Source organism: Nyctibius grandis, chromosome 3 (genome assembly GCF_013368605.1).
Source record: "Nyctibius grandis isolate bNycGra1 chromosome 3, bNycGra1.pri, whole genome shotgun sequence".
Classification (NCBI taxonomy): Eukaryota; Metazoa; Chordata; class Aves; order Nyctibiiformes; family Nyctibiidae; genus Nyctibius; species Nyctibius grandis.
Window position 1 is genome coordinate 102,109,268 of NC_090660.1, and position 19,238 is coordinate 102,128,505.

The following is a 19,238-nucleotide window of genomic DNA, read 5'->3' on the forward strand; positions in this document are numbered from 1 at the left end:
ATTACGGTTTCAGACACATCTCCAACCAAAAGCACACATCAGCACTGCTTAGTTAGGACTTCCTTTATAAACAAACTAGGAACAATTTTTCATGGTATATCCTAGAACAGTATGTCCTAGATGGCCCCTACTGCTGCAGCATGACCCTTGGTGACAGGGAAGAGATGTTTCTTCTGTGGGACAGCGTAACTTGTCTGAGAAAGTCCATTCCTGAATGAGTCCTTGCGGCAGGTTTCCTAGGTTGACATGCTGTTGACCGAACCAGGCCTGAGCACTCTGTTTTGGGAGGACAGGATGCTGCATTAGCCACAGGAGTGGGGTGTCGCCCAGATAACGGGCTGGTCTGAACACCATGTGCAAATGGAAAAGTGGGCTTGTTTGCAGGTTATGTGACCCAGCAGCACTGTGGGATGTGATGCTGCAGGTCCCCTGTAGCCCTTGAGGGAGGCTGGAGCCCTTGGGGGCTGTTAAAAACAGCGACCCTCTGCAACCGGTGCTGTATGAACTCCATCGGTTTCTAGAAAATGGAAATGTCTACCAAGGAATGACCACTTTGCTGCAATGCTGTATACTCATCCTGCTCCTGCTCTCTCTCTCCTTAAGTGTTTGGGATTGCTCAGTTTTGGAATTAGGATGGCTGAACCTTTGATCCGACCCAGAGCAGCTCTTATGTTTTAAAGTAATAGGATGATGAAATGGCTATTATCACTCACTAAGCAACAGAGCAGAAAAAAGCTGTAAGCTAATCAGCCAGCAGACAGGTGCACAGAGAAGACTGGTGATGTCAGACAACTTCTAAAGCTCACACACTGATCCTATTACAATTCAGGTGAAAATGAACAAATATGGATAAGGAAAAAGGACTGTTCAGTGTATTCAGTGTTACATGTGCTGCCACAATGACTACCATCTCCCACAGAGAGAGATCATCCCTTTCCCCAAATTTGCAGTCTAAATAGACAGGGGACAAGAAGAAAATATTCCTTATTATGGTGTTTATAAAAATGGGAGAGGGAACAGAACCCAGGATTAACATTCCTCATTGTAAAAACAGCCAATTACAGGAGTCATAATTAATCAGATGCCACAAGTTGGAGAGGATGGGGAGATGCCCTAAGCAGCAGTGGTGGCTCGCTGGGGTGACAGCCTGCAGTGCAGGCTAAGAGAGCAGCCAGCACTTTCCCGGGGGATGCTGCGTGCCCTGGCAGCATGGAGCTTGGTCGGTGGGCTCTGATGAGGGTAAGATGGGCTCCTGACGCCATTTTGCTCATTTGAAGATGGAGGGGAGAGAAATATGGGGGCAGAAAGGAAGACTAATGTGCTGGGGAATTATTAGATTTATGTATCACATATTTACACATGCATGTAAATGTATATAATGAATATGTGCATTGAAAAAGCAAAGATACATCTATACCAGCAAATTACTATCAAGAGAGAGCATGGATAGGGACCTTTCTACTCAACACGTATGTCTGTATCTCACCCAGATGACAGCACCAGGAGATTTAGCTCCACATGTGATGTCTGGGCCAGACCTGTGAAGGAAATGTTTCCCCACACCCAGCACTTTGTTTTGGACACGTCCTGATACTCCCCGCTGAAGCGGCCTCCCCGAGTCTTGTCCGTGCTCAGTCAGAGCCCAGTGTGGATTACTATTTGTTTCACGGATTGGGAAAACAGCCCTTTGATCCTGTCCTCTAGCTCCCTGGTTCACTGAAGACAATGCAACTCCCCAAGCTAGCAAGCAGCAGAGAAGACATTGATAAGTAAACAGAATCCAGTGTGAATATGGGGAATTGATGGACAATCATACACAACAATAAGATGAAGTCGTTTGTGTTACTTCAGGCAATAGAAATACAATGACTATTCCACATGGCACCGCCAGGTGTGGTCTCCTGCTCACAAACTACCTAATTCTCCTAAAGTAATTGGAAGATTTGGGTATGGGAGCACCTAGGAGCTCACCTAATGCAACCTCCTGCTCACAGCAGGGCTAACCTCAGAGTTAGATCAGGTTGCTCAGGAACTTGTTCAGTTGAATTTTTCAAGTCTTAAAAGATGGAGGTTTCACAACCTCTCTGGACAACTGTCTTTGTTTAGCCCGCACCCAGGGCTAAACAACAACAGTTTTTCTCTTACCCAATATCCCTTCCCCAACTGAGAAAGGAAACTGGGAAAAAGAGGGAGACTCATGGTTTAAAATTAAACAGATTTAATAAAATAAAGAAACCAATATAAATGCTACCACAAAACACACAGAAGTATACTTAGCTACAGGTTGCAGCAAATTGTCCAGGAATAGCAATCATCAGCAATGAGGAAAAGAGGGACACCAGAAGAAAGGAGAGCAAAAACAGGCCCACGTCTCCCCACCAAGCCCTCCCTTTTATAGTGAACTTGATTGGTAATGATATAGAATACACCTGTGGGCCAGCCTGGGGCAGCTGCCCTGCATTTAACTGCTAATGGCCCTGATCACCATGGCTGGCCACAAACTAAAACAAAATCCCAATGAAACCAGGACAACAACCTGCTCCAGTCCTGAACCACTCTCCTGGCGAAGATTTTTTTCTGTATGTCCAATAGGAATTTCCCTTGTTGCAACTTGTGAATGCTGTCTCTTGCTCACAGAGAAGTCTGCTAACTACTAGTTGCCAACTATCTGGTCTTCTTCCTATTCTTTAAGTCCAGATACCCTTATGACCCTTCTCTCTCATTCCTCTGTAACTATTGCATTACTCATATTCTATTCAGCTGCTCAGCAAACATGATTTCCCAGAGTGCCCTGTCACCACAGCTGTCGTTCACATCAGTATGATACTTAATTCTGAACTAAGGCTTAGTTTAAGACTTGATCAAATTTGGCTTTGGTTCTGATTTTGTAGGTGAAGTAACAGACTAGATCTGTAGACACTGGTCTTGAAAGCTGAACTTGAATTTTGAACCCGTGACCTAAACTCTTGTTATAGAGACACAGGGACAAGTTTTACTCTTACAGCATTGGAGACACAGAGCAACTTTGCAAGTGTCACTGCCATCACTGTATGTATTGTGTACAGATAGAGAGAGATAGCATGTAATTCAATAATCACCTTGGCCCAGTATGTGTGGGTGTGAAGATGTGTGGGATCCTGGCTTGGTTTCAGGCCAATCTCTAATTAAAGAGTGAAAGATTAAGATGAAAGCAATTGTACTCTTCCTTCTTTAGTCAGAATGACCTACTAGCGTTAATTAAAACAGTCTTCAGGCAAAAATAAATTTGACTGCCAAAGTTATGTGCTTCACATTAAATAAGGACATAGCTGGGTTTAAAGTGTGCTGAGCTTCTAGAGGTTTCACAGAAATCACTCATATAGCTTTAGGCACTCTTGTTGGAATATTTTAAAACAAATCCTTTGCCTAAACCAGAGCCTTCATGTGCATTTCAGGCACCCACTGGCTATTTCTTCAAACTGCATCATTTGAGAATTGGTACCTGCCAGCTTATCTTGGACTGAACATACAGTGTGGTCTCTGGAGGATAACATATCACCAGGAACACTGGACACCTAAGTAGATTATTCATCTATCCTTTCTGTAGTCTCTGGTTACAAGAGCCCCATGGCAACAGCAACATGGAGATATGCAGATCCTGCACTGCTACGCTCTTTCTGGGTCTGAACGTTAAAATGCCTTTGATAAAGGCAAATCTGGAATCAGATGGTTCATTTCAGGTTCAGGACCTGCCTCTGATATTTTTCGGTTGCTAGAAACATTGCCAAAGGAGGATCAGGCCTCTAAAATGCTGGAACATCCTGTTACACCTGTGTGAGACACAGATCATCCTTCTTAAAAGCCCTCCATCTTTCCCATCTCCCATTTGTTCTGCCCCATCATTACCAACTATAACTAGATGGCCAGGTACTACTGCTGTGACATTGATACAAGCAGGGAGGAACAGGTCCAGTGCTTCAGAAATACTATTTTCAATGGGAATTAGATGCCATCAGCCATCATACCTCAGAGGATCCAGGTCTGAAAGACCCTTCCCTTTGCAGAGCGGTATGCTCAAAAGGGGGAAGGGGCCCAACACAGACAAATGCTCACAAGCCCATCTCCTTGACCCAGACTCTCCTCTCTCTCTAATTTGTCAAGCTCTGACATGTTATTTTCATCTACATTTTCTGTCATATGATTATAGGATTTTAGGGTAATTCAGGGAGGAAGGGACCTCCGGCAGTCTCTACTCCAACCTCCTGTTCAAAGCAGAGTCAGCCATGAGATCAGACCAGGTTGCTCAGGGTTTTATCCAGTCACATCTTGGAAAGCTCCAACGATGTCCTGAGGCCCACATCTGCCTCTGTGGGAATAGCATTTCCCTGCCTGACAGATCCAGCTCATGAAGCCCTGCCTGTTGGCCAGCTGTGCTCCTGCACCATATCCCAGGAGGTGGTGCCAATGGGGACTGCAAGTCCTTGTCTCCCTCATGGTATAACTTAGAAGGTGACTATGCTAAGAGGGCAACTCACAGACAGGGAAATCACGCCGACCTTCCCCGTTGATAGCAGGATTTTAATCAGGGCCTGATTTCAATCATTAATTCACAGCCCTCAGGTTGTTTAAAGAGCTGTGATAACAGGCTGAGAAGAAATTGCTATCCATTTTCTCTTGGCAGGACTGTAATGGCATGATATGGCACCCTTCAAATTGGGGAAAAAACAGGGATAATCTTCAGAAAGAGAGAAAGACAGAAAATCTACCCAGAAGAAAGAATGACAGAAGATTCCTCCACATATGCAAACACAAAGAGGTCAATTTAGATTTAGTTTTTTTAACATGTCTTTATTGCTTAAGGACCTTTGGTGAAATAGCCATAACATAAACCTCATGTCCAGCATTACTTGGCAACACATTTCCCAGCTGGAAAGAAAATAAATTGGATTTTTTTCTTTGTGCTAATGCCACATTTTTTGGATGCTATTTTGGAAACTAATCAAGAGGTGGCTGCTCAGCATGCCTCTTCATTCTTGATGGCTTTTTAGTGCAAAACAGCCAGCAGCAACTTTCTGAAGTCCCCAGAGGTATCAGATCGGACAGCTTCAGCTAACGACTTCTTGTACATTTGCTGGAACTTCTCCTTTATTGCTGGCAGGTCACTCTGAGGAGACACCAAGAGCCTCTTTAGAAGATTGGGACATGCTTTGAGTAATATGCCCTGCTCCTACCAGGACCCCTGGGGTCTTATCCAAGATCCACCACACCCAGTGGGAGGAGGAGAGGAGAAAACAGGAAGTCTAAAATCCTCGGAGGACCTTCCGCTTAATGTTCGGATTTGAGGTAAGCTCATGTCAGATAGTGTGGTGAGGGGACGCTAGCTGCACAGAGGGGTATGGGCCTGTGTGGAGAACCATGCCAGCATGGCCAGGGGTGTCTCTGCCCAGTGCTCAGTGGTGCCATGTGGGCACAGCCTTGGTACTGGACAAACTTGTGCAGGTCGCTGCGAGATCCTGAGGCCGGTCTGTGGTGGCAAGCAGGGAAAGAGGCACTTCCAGGAGTATGGCTAAAAGAGAGTTTTGTTCCACCCACAAAAGTAATTTTATGGTTACTACGGAAGGGAGAATTAAATGCCTTGTCTCGAACTTGCCTGTGAACAGGCAGCCATGGCACGGTTCTGATCTTTATCACTGCGATTTTAAATATTAACATGATTGGACCGTGTCTTAACAGAGAGACTACCCTGGAGACTGATTTCTCACACTGCCCATCATTGAGAAATATGCTCTCCTTGTCCTGGTGAACATCTCCTCCTCTGTGTCAAGACTGAAACAGCCCTGCAGTTACAACCTACACAACTTACAAGCAAGGAAGACTTAAAGACTGTGTTTAGGATTTCAAATGTCTTCTGCAGTTTTGTGCTTTTTAAAATGACAATTATCATCTCCTCTGGCGCTTTATTTTTCTTCCCTCCTCCCCATCTGTTTTTCCCAGCTGGAATCAGAGAGAATTGGCAACATATGTTTATAAGCAATTCTCAATTTGGGAACTGCTGCTTTATCATTACTTGACTAGGAATTTACTTTTAACATCCTATTTGGGCCAGACCTCCCTATGGGCTAGCTTTAACCAGGTACAGTTGACTCCACTTGAAATTGCCTGCATGCTTTCTGATTTACTTTTTATGAAAACAGAAATAGATGCAATATCAAAATTAGAGTTGCCCAGATACAAAAGCAGAGTGTGACCACTGATGTCATTGGGCTGAAATGGGTTGACTGAGCACATGACCTACCACGTCTCACTACATACACTCTACATTTGTATTTCTCCCAGAGCTGATGTGAGTTATTACAGGTCGCAGGATATCCTACCTCGGCCCTGGTCACAAGGATGCGAATCAAGGTCTCTTCATCAGTCCCACATCCTTTCATTGACTTGTGCAGAAGTGTAGCGAAGTAACCTGGGCAGTCTTTGGCACAGCTGACTAGAGAAAACAGTAAGAGAGTTCGTTATACTTGTATATTTACACTTCATGATACATTTTCAATGAGAAGGAAATAAATAAGGAAGAAATAAAGGAAACTCTTTAGGGTTTATGCTCAGGCAGACATATGAGCTGGTAGGGCTTTCATCCTCTGCCTGGTACCCTATCAGTACACAAGAAGTCTCGGAGTCTAAATGGGGATGTACATTTCTCCATGGGGAAAGCATGTTACACAGTGAAATGATCAGCACTGAGTACTCTGCCATTCCACAGTGAAAATTAAATGAATGTGAACAAGCATTTGCTTCTCTGGAGTTCCTCTTGCCCATCTATTCTTGGGGTAGCTGCTCACTCCGCAGCGCACAGGGGCAAGATTTGGGAGAGCCCATATCCAGATAGATAATGCAACACCAGTAAGCTAACAAGAGCCTGGGCACAGGCTTAAATACTGGTCACAGTCACCCCCCATGCTAAATTGCTGTCAAGCACCCTGTACATTTTTGTAGTGGCCGGCTAGCACACTTCCGATGATGCTCAGGGAGCCGCTGGACGTTATCAACAGCCACGGCCTCAGGGGCAGCTTGGAGGTGGCCACTGTGTTAGAAGGCAAATAATTTAGCTGCGTGGAGAGGAGCTGTGTCTAACAAGTTTTCTTTCTAAACCCAAGAGGTCGAAATCACTACTGAAAACTGGCATTTCTTTTCCTGGCATATATGTCAGCTCAGTTTAGGGCTATTTCTATGGCTGTCACCAGGCTGTACACACATCCCCAACAACCAATGATGTCAGATGACGGCAAGAACTAGAAAAGAAAGGTCTTGACACTTTTTTTTTTTTACCAAGAGTGAGATAAGCCTTCTCCAGATCTCCAGATGTTTCACTTTTAATGGATTCTTCTATGTCCTTCCCATACACCTACAAGGACAACAAAAAGGAGCCATCAGGGCCGCTGTCTGTACATGTCATCCCACTGCCATAAAACCAGCATCAGATTTAGGATCCAATGGAAAAAGGCCAATTCAGATCCTTCAGAGCTTTTCCAAGGGAGTAATTCAAGGGTAAATGAAGTCCTCCTCTGGTGTAAGTGCTCACAGATCCACTGGCACCAAGAGAAGAAGGTCTATGCAGCCAGGTAAGGCACAAAAGTTAAGAGATGGACAACCTAAATCAAGCAGTCACATGTATCTGATGGCTTCCAGGACAAAGAAGCTGCAGCTTCTTCTTGAGTGACCCCTAGTCAGGAGAAACTGTTTGAGCTTCATCTAACCCCTCTATCAAAGGCTCTGGATGGCTCCCACAAAAATAAGATGATTTTTGGAGCTTTACCAGCTCTATGAAGTTTTGTTACTTATTGTCTTTGGCTTAACAGGGAAAGTTTACAAGCACTGCAGCTGTTCCCAAGTTTTTGTATTATTCTGTTAAGAAAGGGGAAAAACAGACTTCCACTTCAAAACAGAGTTTATCCTGATCTTCTGTGAACTTCATGAACCTCAAAGCCTTTTACTTTGCTCTGTTTTGCGTATCAGGATGGCCCTGCATGGTTCAAGACTCTAGTGGACTTTTAGGTCAGAGCTGGCTGCCAAATTATTATAATAATATGGTAGCCACTGTTAGAAAACCACAACAGCTACTCTTAATGGAGACCCCAAAAGGTCAGTGTATGACACCAAAAGTGTTACAGGTACAAGGCGGGAAGGGGTACCTTCTGAGTATTTGGGCATGAGTTCTGCAAACCCTCAGCCTGGTTTAAATCTGGCCTTATTTATCTTTCCAAATGCAGAGAAGGACTGATGTTTGCATGTCTCTGATCTTGGCACACCTCTGCTTAAAATGCAGCCATGCAGGATGTGGTAGATTGGTTTGGGCAACCTGATCTGATTGGCTTTAGGCATCAAAAAGCCAAGGTAGCTTGGCTATTGGGGCATTTAACTGAATCCCCAGGGTTTGGGCCACTCCGAGAGAGAGTCTCAGTTAGTGATTGTATTTGTTCTCCTGCCAGCAACAAGTCAAAACTTGGATTAAGCTGCAAACATTTTTCCAACTATGGGTTCCTTATTATGCTGACACTGAAATATGACCTTGACTGGAGTTTTTTTCATCTTCAGTGCCTAGGGTTACAGTTTTCTGATGAACTCAGAGTCATCCTAGGGAAGTTCAGGACTTCCTGAGAACTCCAGGTGTTGGAGAGGGGACCCTCTCCTGAGAATAAATGTCTCTGCTGAGCTTCATAGAATCATAGAATTGTTAGGGTTGGAAAAGACCTAAAAGATCATCAAGTCTAACCGTCGACCCAATGCCACCATGCCTGCTTCCACCTCACTGCCAGGAGAAGGACCTTGTATTCCCATTGCTTTGACTTTCACAGGTCATTTCCAGGTGAGAGGTCTCAGTGGTGGTTGGTTCCAGGCCCAGGCATGAGTAAAATGTCCCTGATGGGTGACACAGGGAGAAGTACCAGACAGATGGGATTCTTGTGGTTGGAGGCAGAGGAAGTGCAGCAAAGTACCTGCACAGGCTGTCTGCTTGGTGTGGGCAGAGCGGAAGAGGCTGGAGATGTGCCTCTGCCCAGCCCAGATGAGCATGTGAAGCAGGGGGATCAGGACGAGAGACCTTGTCAGGCTCTGCTTTGGAGAAGGAGAGGAAAAGATCAGAAAAAGCAAAACCCTGCTTCATGGCAGGAGTTTGTGAACCTGACCCTTTGCTGGTCCTCCTGCAGGAGTGGGGACACCCACCATCGTGCAGCTGTGGGAAGGAAATGACATTGCAACATTTATTTGGCTGGATGTTGTGTGGGTTATGAAGGGGAATAGGTTCTTCACTGGAAGAAGATACAGGTTTTATCCTCTATTTCCATCAGATCAGGATCCAGTTGTATAAAAATGTTTTCCAAGATTCTTAAAGCATTCAAGAAGTTTTAAAATGGCAAAGAAAGGATCGCCTGCTCTACATGTCATTGTAGGGTCTGCAAACTACACGTCAGGCCCTATGCAACCCACATCGCAGAAGAGAATAACTCACCTTTTCGAAGGCTTGAAAAGTAGCTCTCAGCTGACTATAGCTTCTCTTTGCTAAGACCACATTGAAAGCCAGCTCCTCTGTTCCCCAGCGGCCTTCTCCTGCCTTAAAGATTGCATGTTATTTTTTTGAAGCTCTTGTTTATTCGCAGTAGAGACAAAAAGTCAGCCAGAGACCTTGATCCACCAAGCTCCAGCCTCTGTCCCCTTACACTACCATGGTCCCCATGCTTGGTGCATTTAGTCACCCCCGAGGAAGCCCTTGCTGTGCAGCAAGGGGCAAGTGGGGATTTTTCCACACTGGCACTTACTTTATACAGATCTGTGGCATCTTGCTCAGCGAGCTCTGCATTGACCTGTTGGGTCTCATCTCGGGTTGCCTACAGGAAAGGACATGACCGTAAAAAAAACAGACCAAGTACCGGTGACATTTTGTAGGGGAAGGGAAGGTTGTCAGCTGGTGGCCCTCACAAATATTTTGGTTATAGTTTTGCTGCCATCTGCTGACACTGCCTAGTAATGGGGCACGGTGGGACTTGAGTGTATAGTTTTGAACAGTCTGGTCATGTTAACACAGCCCTGGTTTTACTGACTTTAGAGGTGAAGCCTGTATGCTAGGGCTTATCTCCCAGTTTTATCTGCTGTGTGCTGGGACCCTAATGAGACTGCGACACTGATGCGTCTAGAGCAGGAAAGGACTATTGGGTTGAGCAGCTGCACCGCATTAGACTGTAATCTGTGGATGCTCCCCTGTGGCAGGGTGGCCTGCTGGTCCCCCTTGTCACCAGTCTCCTTGCCATCCCACGGGTGTTCCTGCTCCCTCCCCCAGCCAGCATATGTCCAGAGCAGAAAATAAAACCAGAGGAAAACCTGATCTGAGTTTGGAGTTAGCCTTGCTTTGGGGAGGGCCGGACTAGAGGAGCTCCAGAGGTTCCTTCCCACCTGGCTTGTTCTTTCGTTCTGCTTTCTGCCATTTTTTGTGGCTACTTTTCCACTGGTGGGAAGTGGTGGAAGTGGCCAGATGTTGGGGTGGTAATGGGGCTGAGATGTGCAGACAAAGCTGGGGCAGGATGGGCTCAACACAGCCTTTGGCTTTCACGCTCGGAGGGCTGAGCTGCTGGGTACATACAGCACCCTGGGGTCAAAGCAGAAAGTTTCTTTGGAAAGCTGCTGGTGCCTCCATAATCCAGCTACTGTGAAAAGGTTCCCAGTACCTGCAGTGAAGTGCTGCTGGTTTTCGTGGTGCTGGATATGCCCTGATAACTGCAAAGGATTTTCCTGGCTAACCCATATACTCTGAGCATTCACTAACACTGTAATTCCTGGTAGAAATTATGAAGGACTAATCTACGAAAAAGATCTATGAATAATTATGTATTTGTCATGCCTGAAAATATACCCCAAGAGCTTGGAGAGAGCTGTATCAACACTTTCCAGAATGGGAATCTAACTGTGCTGTACTCAGCAATGAGTTAATGACTGTTAAGTCTTTAAAGTTTCTTCTATTTATTGAATCTTTTCATTTCTCAGGGCTGTCTGATCAGACTGGCCACCATGTTGCATTTCTAGGTGTGATCCTACTCTTCTTTGTTATACTGTGTCTTTATGGAGATACTATTTTTTTCTTTATTTCATGTAGCTAGTTTAAAATAAAGTGTGTTCTAATGGAAAATATGCTTTTTTTGGTGAATGTAAAACTGACATAACAGCAATCTCTTTCTTATTTGTTCTGTAACTACCAGAACTGTAAATTCCTCAGCTGAGATGGAAATCAGATTTTGCTGGTTTGGGGAAAAATTCAGCATAATATAGTCATGACCTTGAGTGGGTATTCTCGCCATTAACATAGTACAAATAACAATAAACCAATGCTGTTGTCTTCAAAGTATTGAAATTTATAAAATGACATCTGATTTTATATAATCCGTTAAGTTATATTAAAAAGCTATAAATATAGAAGGCTCTTATCCTGAAGAATGCCTTTTGCTTATTATAATTAACTCATTATTATATTACATGTCATAATCACATTATTATAAATACCAGCTAATACTTATTATGATTACCCAGGGTACACAGGTTAGAGAAAATGAACTACCTCTGTCAGGTTGATGCATAAGAGGAAAGCCCCCAGCCTTACCTCTAGCACAGTGACTAATATCTTCCGTAGGGAGCCACTTGTGTCACTTTTCACATCGGACTCTAGATCCCTATCAAAGACTGTGGAGAAAAAAATCCGTGAGGGTTCACTCCATGATAAAGGCTTTAAATGAAGGTGGTTGGAAGACAATACTACTTACGCTGTTTGTATGCCTCCTTTATGTTTATAATTTCCTAGGCAAATAAACCAAATAAAAAAGCAAATTAATAAATAAGGGAAAATAATTTATAAATAATTAATTTTTTAAATTAATTAATTAGTTAATAAGCAAACAAAATCCCAGCAAGTCAGTACCATGCCCATGTTGCTCAAGGTGTGGCAGGCATGGAGGCAGGAGAAGCCGAATTCCTGCTCATGCTGGAACTCACCACAGCACAGAGACACAGTTCAAACCCAGCCCAGTTCAGGACAGCATTTCGACGGATGCCTGACCATGCAGGCGTCCCTCTGGTTTCACTTGCATTTAGGCATAAGCTAAGAGGATCACGTTCTGGTACCTGGTGGGAACTACCTTTGAATGGTCAGAGCAGTGCCAAAGCTGCCTTTAACAGGCACCTGTGGATTCCTCTGTCATTAGTGTTGCTTCTGTGCCATCCATGGGAAATATGAGCAGGACCAAGGAAGGAATTTTAGTTATATTTCAATATTATATTGAATTAAACTCTTTACTCCTGCAAGAGTTTTGGCTCCAGTATGGCAACCTTGCAGCTGCAGTTACTGACAACAGGCATTTCAGCTGCAGAAGCTGGTCAGATCTCCCCTCGTCGTCCCAGGAGATGCTCTTGATGAGCTCCTTGCCTTGCTACCTAAGGAAGGTCACGCGTGGTGTCCCTACCTTATTGTTTCGTGTGCAGAGAATCTCGATCAGCAGCGACTCATCTGTCCCAGTGCCCTTCATCGCCTTCCAAAGTTCTCGGGCCTCGTACTCACAGGGCCGGTCCAGCAGAGCCAGCACAGCCTTTTCAAAATTCCCACTGAGGTCTCCCTTCAGGACCTCTTCCAAATCCTGCGGGGAAAATCAGAAGGGTTAGTGCAAAAGCTGCAGTGGGATTAGAGTTTTTTTTTAATTTGTTTTGGGGGATTTCATTATTTCAAAACTTCCTCTGTACCAAAAAGGAAGAAAACCATAAAAGAGCCTTTAAATATGTGGACTTTTTTTTCAAAATAAATTCCCTAAAAATTTTTGTTCCATATTGAATTAAATTATTGTCCCATCTTCAAATACCAGCTGATATCAGTCCAGTTTTGACTCTTACTGGTTTAAATAAATGGAAACAAGTGTTTTTAAAAGCTTAACAGGAGACTTTACTCTGAAACACAACACAGAAACTTCCTGCTTTGAAAGAGCTGCAACAGAAGGGACCAAACTTACTAAACTTCTCTTCTAGTTTTGGTTAAAATTGACTTATTTGAAAAAAGCAACAAATTTCTACAAAGTGCTTTGGTGCTAAACAATCAGCATTTTTTTCACAAAAAAAAAAAATCAGCCTTCTGTGATATGATCTATTTAATTCAAAATTTAGTAAGAGCCCAGAGAAGAACTACCTAGTGTATGTACGCTGAGAAGGATGCCTACCAATGATTTATTTGAAGCCTTATTTGCAGTTAACATTTCCTGTAGTATGGGAAGTACTTGACAAGTATGGAATAATGAACGCGAAGCCCAGCTCTATTGTTCTTAAACATCCTCTTACACAATTTGAAGTCAACACTCAATCTATGTAAGTCAACATCTGACATCAGTGTTGGAGCTGTTCCAATGCACGCACCGTGAACCTCCCTTCTTTGAGCGGCATGAGCGCGAAATGGTACAACTCGAGGCTCCTTCCTGAGAGATTCAGGCTGCCCAGGTGAGCGAGAAGGGTTGCTACATGCTGATATAACCGGGATGTCTCATGGCATTTGCTCATTTCTAATGCCTGTTTTTATTAAACCTCATTATAGAACTAAATCGATAGTATTTATGCAACCAAAATCCTTATCATGCTTGCTTTAAGGTTTACATACAGAAGGCTTTCAGTTTCAGTGCTGCCTGCCTTATTAACATTGATTAATGACTAATGAGCAAGCAATATTAAGAAAATACCAATTTAATAATAAGCTCTGCAGGATTGAGCCGCTTACCTAAATAATATATTGGAAGCTTTATTTTTCTTACATGCAAAATCATCAAGGCAGTCTACATTTCCTCCTCCAGAAATCAAGTGCCCAATGAGAATTCTCAGTTTTGCAACGTGTATTCTGCTTCATCACTGGAAAAAGTCAATACTACTTCTATTAAACTCAACAAAAATATAATGATGTAAGATCAAAGAGTTCCTCTGAATTTGTATCTGGTCTGAGAGGGATTCTGACTTAAAATTTCCCTTTTACATTAATTCCTTTTTCTGAATGTTCTGAAGACGAACATGAAATGAAATATTTTTTATTTCAGCTATGAATTCTTTTCTAGCTCTCCCAACTTTGATTAAAATGTGCTGATCTCGTTAAGGCTGATTTCAAGAAGACTCTGAGACCTAAGATTAGGAACATAATTGGTATTCTAGGAGATAAAATAAACTGCTGAATCAGAAAGTAACTGGTGTCCTCCTTAAATCCAGTGTGCCCTTGATACTTTCAAAAGCAGGTGCCTGTAGGCTGTATTTCTAGTAGGCATGCAGTTTGAAACAGAGAGGCCATTTATTTTTAAATACCTTGCTATACAGAGCCTTATACTTCTGTTTTATTTGTTGCCTCTGCTCCGATGTTCGACTTGACAAGACTTCGATAATTTTTTTTTCATCGGTTCCTGAAAAAGAAGTTGTGCATAGGAATTATTTAATCAGAAATCCAACGCAGAGGAAAGAAAACATGATCTCTAGAGAGAAAATAATTGCTATACGTATATATCCCCACTGGTGCCAACTGGTTTGTAGCATCTAAGATTCTTTTGAGGATATATTTAACAGCAGCTACAATGATCAGACCATAAAATAAAAGTTCACCATCTCGTGCCGCTCATATTTTATCAGGGAAATTGAGGCTTCTGTTTGAGAAGGTCAGACAGTGCCCCTAAAATCAGGGTTATGCCGGTGCCCATAGGCTGACATACACATTTTGGTGGCAATGCTTGTTTGAGTAGTCCCGAGGGATCAGCCACCAGATCCAGTTCATTAAGCGCGCCAACGCTTGTGCTGGCACAACAGAACGAATGGTGTGGGGTGAGAGGCCAGGGTAGGCGAGGATGTGTTTAAATTGGGTTCATTAACCCAGAGCCTGAACGTACAGCCTGTACAAAGTAGGTTGTTCTTTGCGCTAAATGGAGTCAGGAAGAGGAGCAGGAACCAGCCTTCATGGTCTGAGTCTGCTGATGCTGTTTTGCTTGGCAAAAATGAGAGTGAAGTGGGAGCACAGGGTGCCCCGGTGATGGGCACCACAGCAGCTGCATCTCCAGGGAACCAGTGGGAACTGAACACAACATGTCTCTCCAGAAGAAAGCCCTGGGGCAGCTTTGAGCTGTAACTTATGCAATGGATGGAAGCAGCTTGCTAAAGGCAATGACCTTGTTCTTGTACTTTTCTTGCCCTCAGACGGATAAACAGATGTTTGTGCTAAACAAAGCTGCTGGAAGGCATTCATTATGTTTGTGGGTAATGGGACAGGACTACAGCGATGCCACTTGGATGTCGGAAAGACACAATAGAGTAGCTATTGCATTAACACACGTGTCCTGGTGCACTTCCACCTCAGGGCCAGCAGCTTGCCTCAGGCATTATTTCTTCAAGACAAGATTGAAATGGAGAATGTATTTCAGGAGAGACATATGACCCTGCATGCGATGGGCACTGCCAAAATGCCCATAACATATAAAGGGTTTAGATGGCAGATCAAAGGCATCAAGCTGTATTCCAGGTCTGCTGATGCATGCACATCATGCTGGTGGACACTGCCCCATGCTCTCCTTGTGTTCTTCCATCTATTGCGTCCACCTACTGGGCTTTGTGCCATGCCTCATTGCAGGCTCTCGGGAGCAGGGACCAACAACAGTTTCCGAGGAGCTACCAGTACAAAGGATAAAAATACCAATGATATTGGCATTCAGCAGCAGCTGATGGGTCTTCATCCCTGCATATCACCACCAGGTACATATAGAACAAGTTTAGGGCATCTTGTCCAGTTCTTCCTGCTTAGAACCAAGGCAGAAGGTATGGTCCAATTTTAGAAGGAAAAGCACTCCTATGTGACAATGTGGGGTTAAACTCTCAGTAGCAGAGTCCTCTGGGAAACTGTCTTGAGGGGGCTCAGTTGATAGAACAAGAACAGTTCCTGAAATTCAGCACTTAACTGATTCTGAATGTCAGTGCTATACCAGGAAGAAATGCTTAAACACATGTTTACTGTGCAAATGCCTGGAGTGAATTAATAACTTATTGCTCTCATGTGCTCCCTGGCTGTTCTTCCTCTGCTGGACATTGTCACCTCTACAGACCTGAGGATCCCATGAACACTGTGCATTCCTCATTCACATCAGTGCACAGTCAGCCAGCTTACTTTAAACTACCTTAGAAGGTGGTGGGAGCAAGTATTTTTGGTCAAAAACCACTGATGCAGATCGAGGAGCATCGTATATTCCTTTCAGCTGATGGAGCTGCAGTGGGCTCTGATGAGCATATGGAGGTGGTGATGTTTTTGATTGGTCCTTGAAGGGCTGGGAAAGGACATATAACCATGACCTTAATCTGACCTGACTACTGGACCCCATGACTGTCATATCAGCCTTGACAGCTTGATGTTCCTATCGCAGGAACCAAATATCATGTTTATGCCAATCCTCTGGAGGCAAGCAATTATCAAACTAGATCTTATCAATCTTTGAGGAACAAACTCGCTTCCCTTTCCATTTATCTCAATCATTTAAAACTTCATGGGTGTGTGTCCTGGTTTTTCAGGGACAAAATTTATAGAATCAATTTTCTGTTACACTTTGTTTCAGCTTGTGGCCAGCTGTGGTATGGTGATCAAGGCCTTTAGCAGTTAAATGCAGGGCAGCCGACCCAGGCTGGACCACAGGTGTATTCTATAACATTAACATCAGGTTCACCATAAATGGGAAAGCTTCCAGGGGCTGAGGGACTCTTTGCTCTGATCTCTTCTCTATCTGTCCTCAGTGGTTGTGGTCCTTAGAGGGACTTACCACCACTCTATGGGCTGAGTATAAGTTTGTATCTTTTGTATTAGTATTGACATTATTTTTCTTATTTTATTAAATCTGTTTAAATTTCAACCCATGAGTCTCCCTCCTTTTCCCAATTCCCTTTCTCAGCTGTGGAGGGGTCTTGGGTGATAGAACAACCGGTTATTGTTTAGCCCTGTGTGGGGGCTAACTGGAGATAGTGTGTATGTTCTTTGAGTCAGTAAGTGACAGAAAGCATAAAGATTACCTGAAACTGGTTGAAACAGTTGTTTTGCCCTAAGTTTATGTATATGCTCTTTATAATCTTGAACTGCTCTTTGTATAAAAAAAGAGCTTTCTTACCTGCTCCTTTGCAGGCACTATGTATTTTCTTGGCATCTCGGTCTGCATCAAAACCATGATGATGGCGTTTAGTGGTTGACTAGCAACAGAGACAAAACAGATACATGGGAAACAATTTTGCATTAGTATCTCTGAATGACAGCAGTTTGGGCCAGGTTCTTGCTTGATCTTTGTTCATTCCATCTAAACCATGAAGTTCATGCTGGGCTTTGCTGAAATACTACATCTATCACTAGAGTTCCTGGAATGGACCACAAATTGCTGTCACCACATGACACAGGATGCTGATCCTATATAACTTTGTTCTACCAGTTCAGGCTTATTCAAATAATTTAAAGGTAATAACTTCATACTAGGCACCTTCATGCCAGATCAAATATTATTTGTTTGTACCACTTTAACAATAGGCCAATACAAATGTCTTATGAGATGCGTACAGAACCATGCCCCATCTCTGCAGTATGTTTGTAAGTACTAGGAGCTTACAATCCCAATCAGCTGAATAAAAACTGGTCCTGCAAACCTTTCTTGCGTTGATGCAAACGCAAACAAGACAATTCGAGATATATAATGTGATAAAGCTGCTGCTTTTTATTTTGGCAAAATAGTACATGTGGTTACCTTGAGCTAAATCTATCAGGGATAATAACTCAAAGTCCACAGCAGCAGTTTACAGCCTGACATAACAATGTCAACAGAAAACCATGCCTGTTGCTACCGATCTGACAAGTTGTGAATCACAAGGGCTGAAATGTTGGTACACCCTCTGTTCTGCTGTTTCTTGGACAAGGGTAGAAGTATCTAAGACCAGGAGGTCAGTAACATTTTCAACCCTGTAAGATCATGAATCAGATCTTTTAAATGCCTAAATTCTAAAATAATACCAGAAAATAGGTCCTAAGCTCCTAAATCAAGTAGAACTATACGCACACCACATACTCAGGGGGTCTAGGCGAGCACTTAAAGTGCTTTGGCATTTCCATTCAAATAGCAACATGTGGATCAGGCTATTTGCTTTGCACGGCTGCCAGGCACTGGCACCACCACTGTTAATTAATGATACCCCAGGGCATGGCACTCTGCTCTGCACTAAATTAGGGATTATGACACCCCAGGGCACAGCAGTCTGCTTTTAAGCCCTTCTGAAAATGCCACCATCCTGCTGAAGAGCAGAAGAGGCTAAATTGTGGATTCAATGAGCATCGTGGAGTAGCATTCAGGAGGATGCTCTGCTGCCTGTTCAATTGAGCATGCCCCGTAGATAGAAGTGTGTGGTGCCAGTACGGTTTTCCCCTCCCCGTAATACCAAGTTTAACATGCAAAGTGTTTTCAACACTTCAGCCCATAATTTAACATATGACTGTTAGTATTGTCAGAGTTACCACTGTGTTGGATAATGTGCTCCTCATTACTTCTTGCATCTGTATCATGCACCCTGGAGCAATCCCAATGGACACTGTAAGCTGGAAAGACTATCCCTCCCTTTCCGCTGCGCCACGTGGAAAGCAGCTGTTTGTAGGAACAGGGTAAATACAATATCTGAATGGAGTAAATGATGGTGACATTAAGCTATTGTTATTTTGCTCTCTCTTTGTGTTAGGCAGCCATTACTGAAGTTATTCTGGAGTTATGAAGAGTTGTTGAAGTAGCTGAAAAATCAGGGAAAAAGGGACCATTCTGGAGCACAAAATGCAGAGAAAAGTGCTAACACATCAAATGCATAGGTTTGACTACTTTGTAGTATCCAAGTGCTATTCTAATTCATAGATCCCCAAATTCACTCCAGCAATATGAGTTGAGAACTGTTGCTCCATAACCACTTCCTTTTGACCTGGGACAGAAGATGCACTGGTGAGAAGTGAGAGGAAAAAGGCTTTGTCTGGCATTTGCTCCCACTTTTCAGTCGTTCAGCCTGAACAGAAACACCTACACAAATGCCCAAAGACAAGGAGCCGGTTTGTGCTTTGCTCTGCCTTACCCACCAGCAGTGCTGGGCTGTGGGTATTGCCCTTGTCATACCGATGCTGCTACCTCCGCAGCTCCCACTGCCCCAACCCTATCACAGATGCACCTGGTTCTGGT

The 19,238-nt window shown here is 43.6% G+C and overlaps 1 protein-coding gene across 1 annotated transcript in view; it reads right to left on the reverse strand.

Moving 5' to 3' along the window:
• Positions 1-4,825: 4,825 nt before the first annotated feature.
• ANXA13 (annexin A13) overlaps positions 4,826-19,238 on the reverse strand; it is a 33,061-nt gene continuing 18,648 nt past the window's right edge. The window contains exons 2-11 of the mRNA XM_068397217.1: positions 17,157-17,235; positions 14,335-14,429; positions 12,477-12,647; positions 11,781-11,814; positions 11,621-11,700; positions 9,792-9,860; positions 9,485-9,586; positions 7,306-7,381; positions 6,354-6,466; positions 4,826-5,143 (exon numbers count right to left, since the gene is read on the reverse strand). Of these exons, the coding sequence (XP_068253318.1) occupies positions 5,024-5,143; positions 6,354-6,466; positions 7,306-7,381; positions 9,485-9,586; positions 9,792-9,860; positions 11,621-11,700; positions 11,781-11,814; positions 12,477-12,647; positions 14,335-14,429; positions 17,157-17,235 (939 nt within the window). The 3' untranslated portion in view covers positions 4,826-5,023. The remainder of the gene's footprint in view (positions 5,144-6,353; positions 6,467-7,305; positions 7,382-9,484; positions 9,587-9,791; positions 9,861-11,620; positions 11,701-11,780; positions 11,815-12,476; positions 12,648-14,334; positions 14,430-17,156; positions 17,236-19,238) is intronic.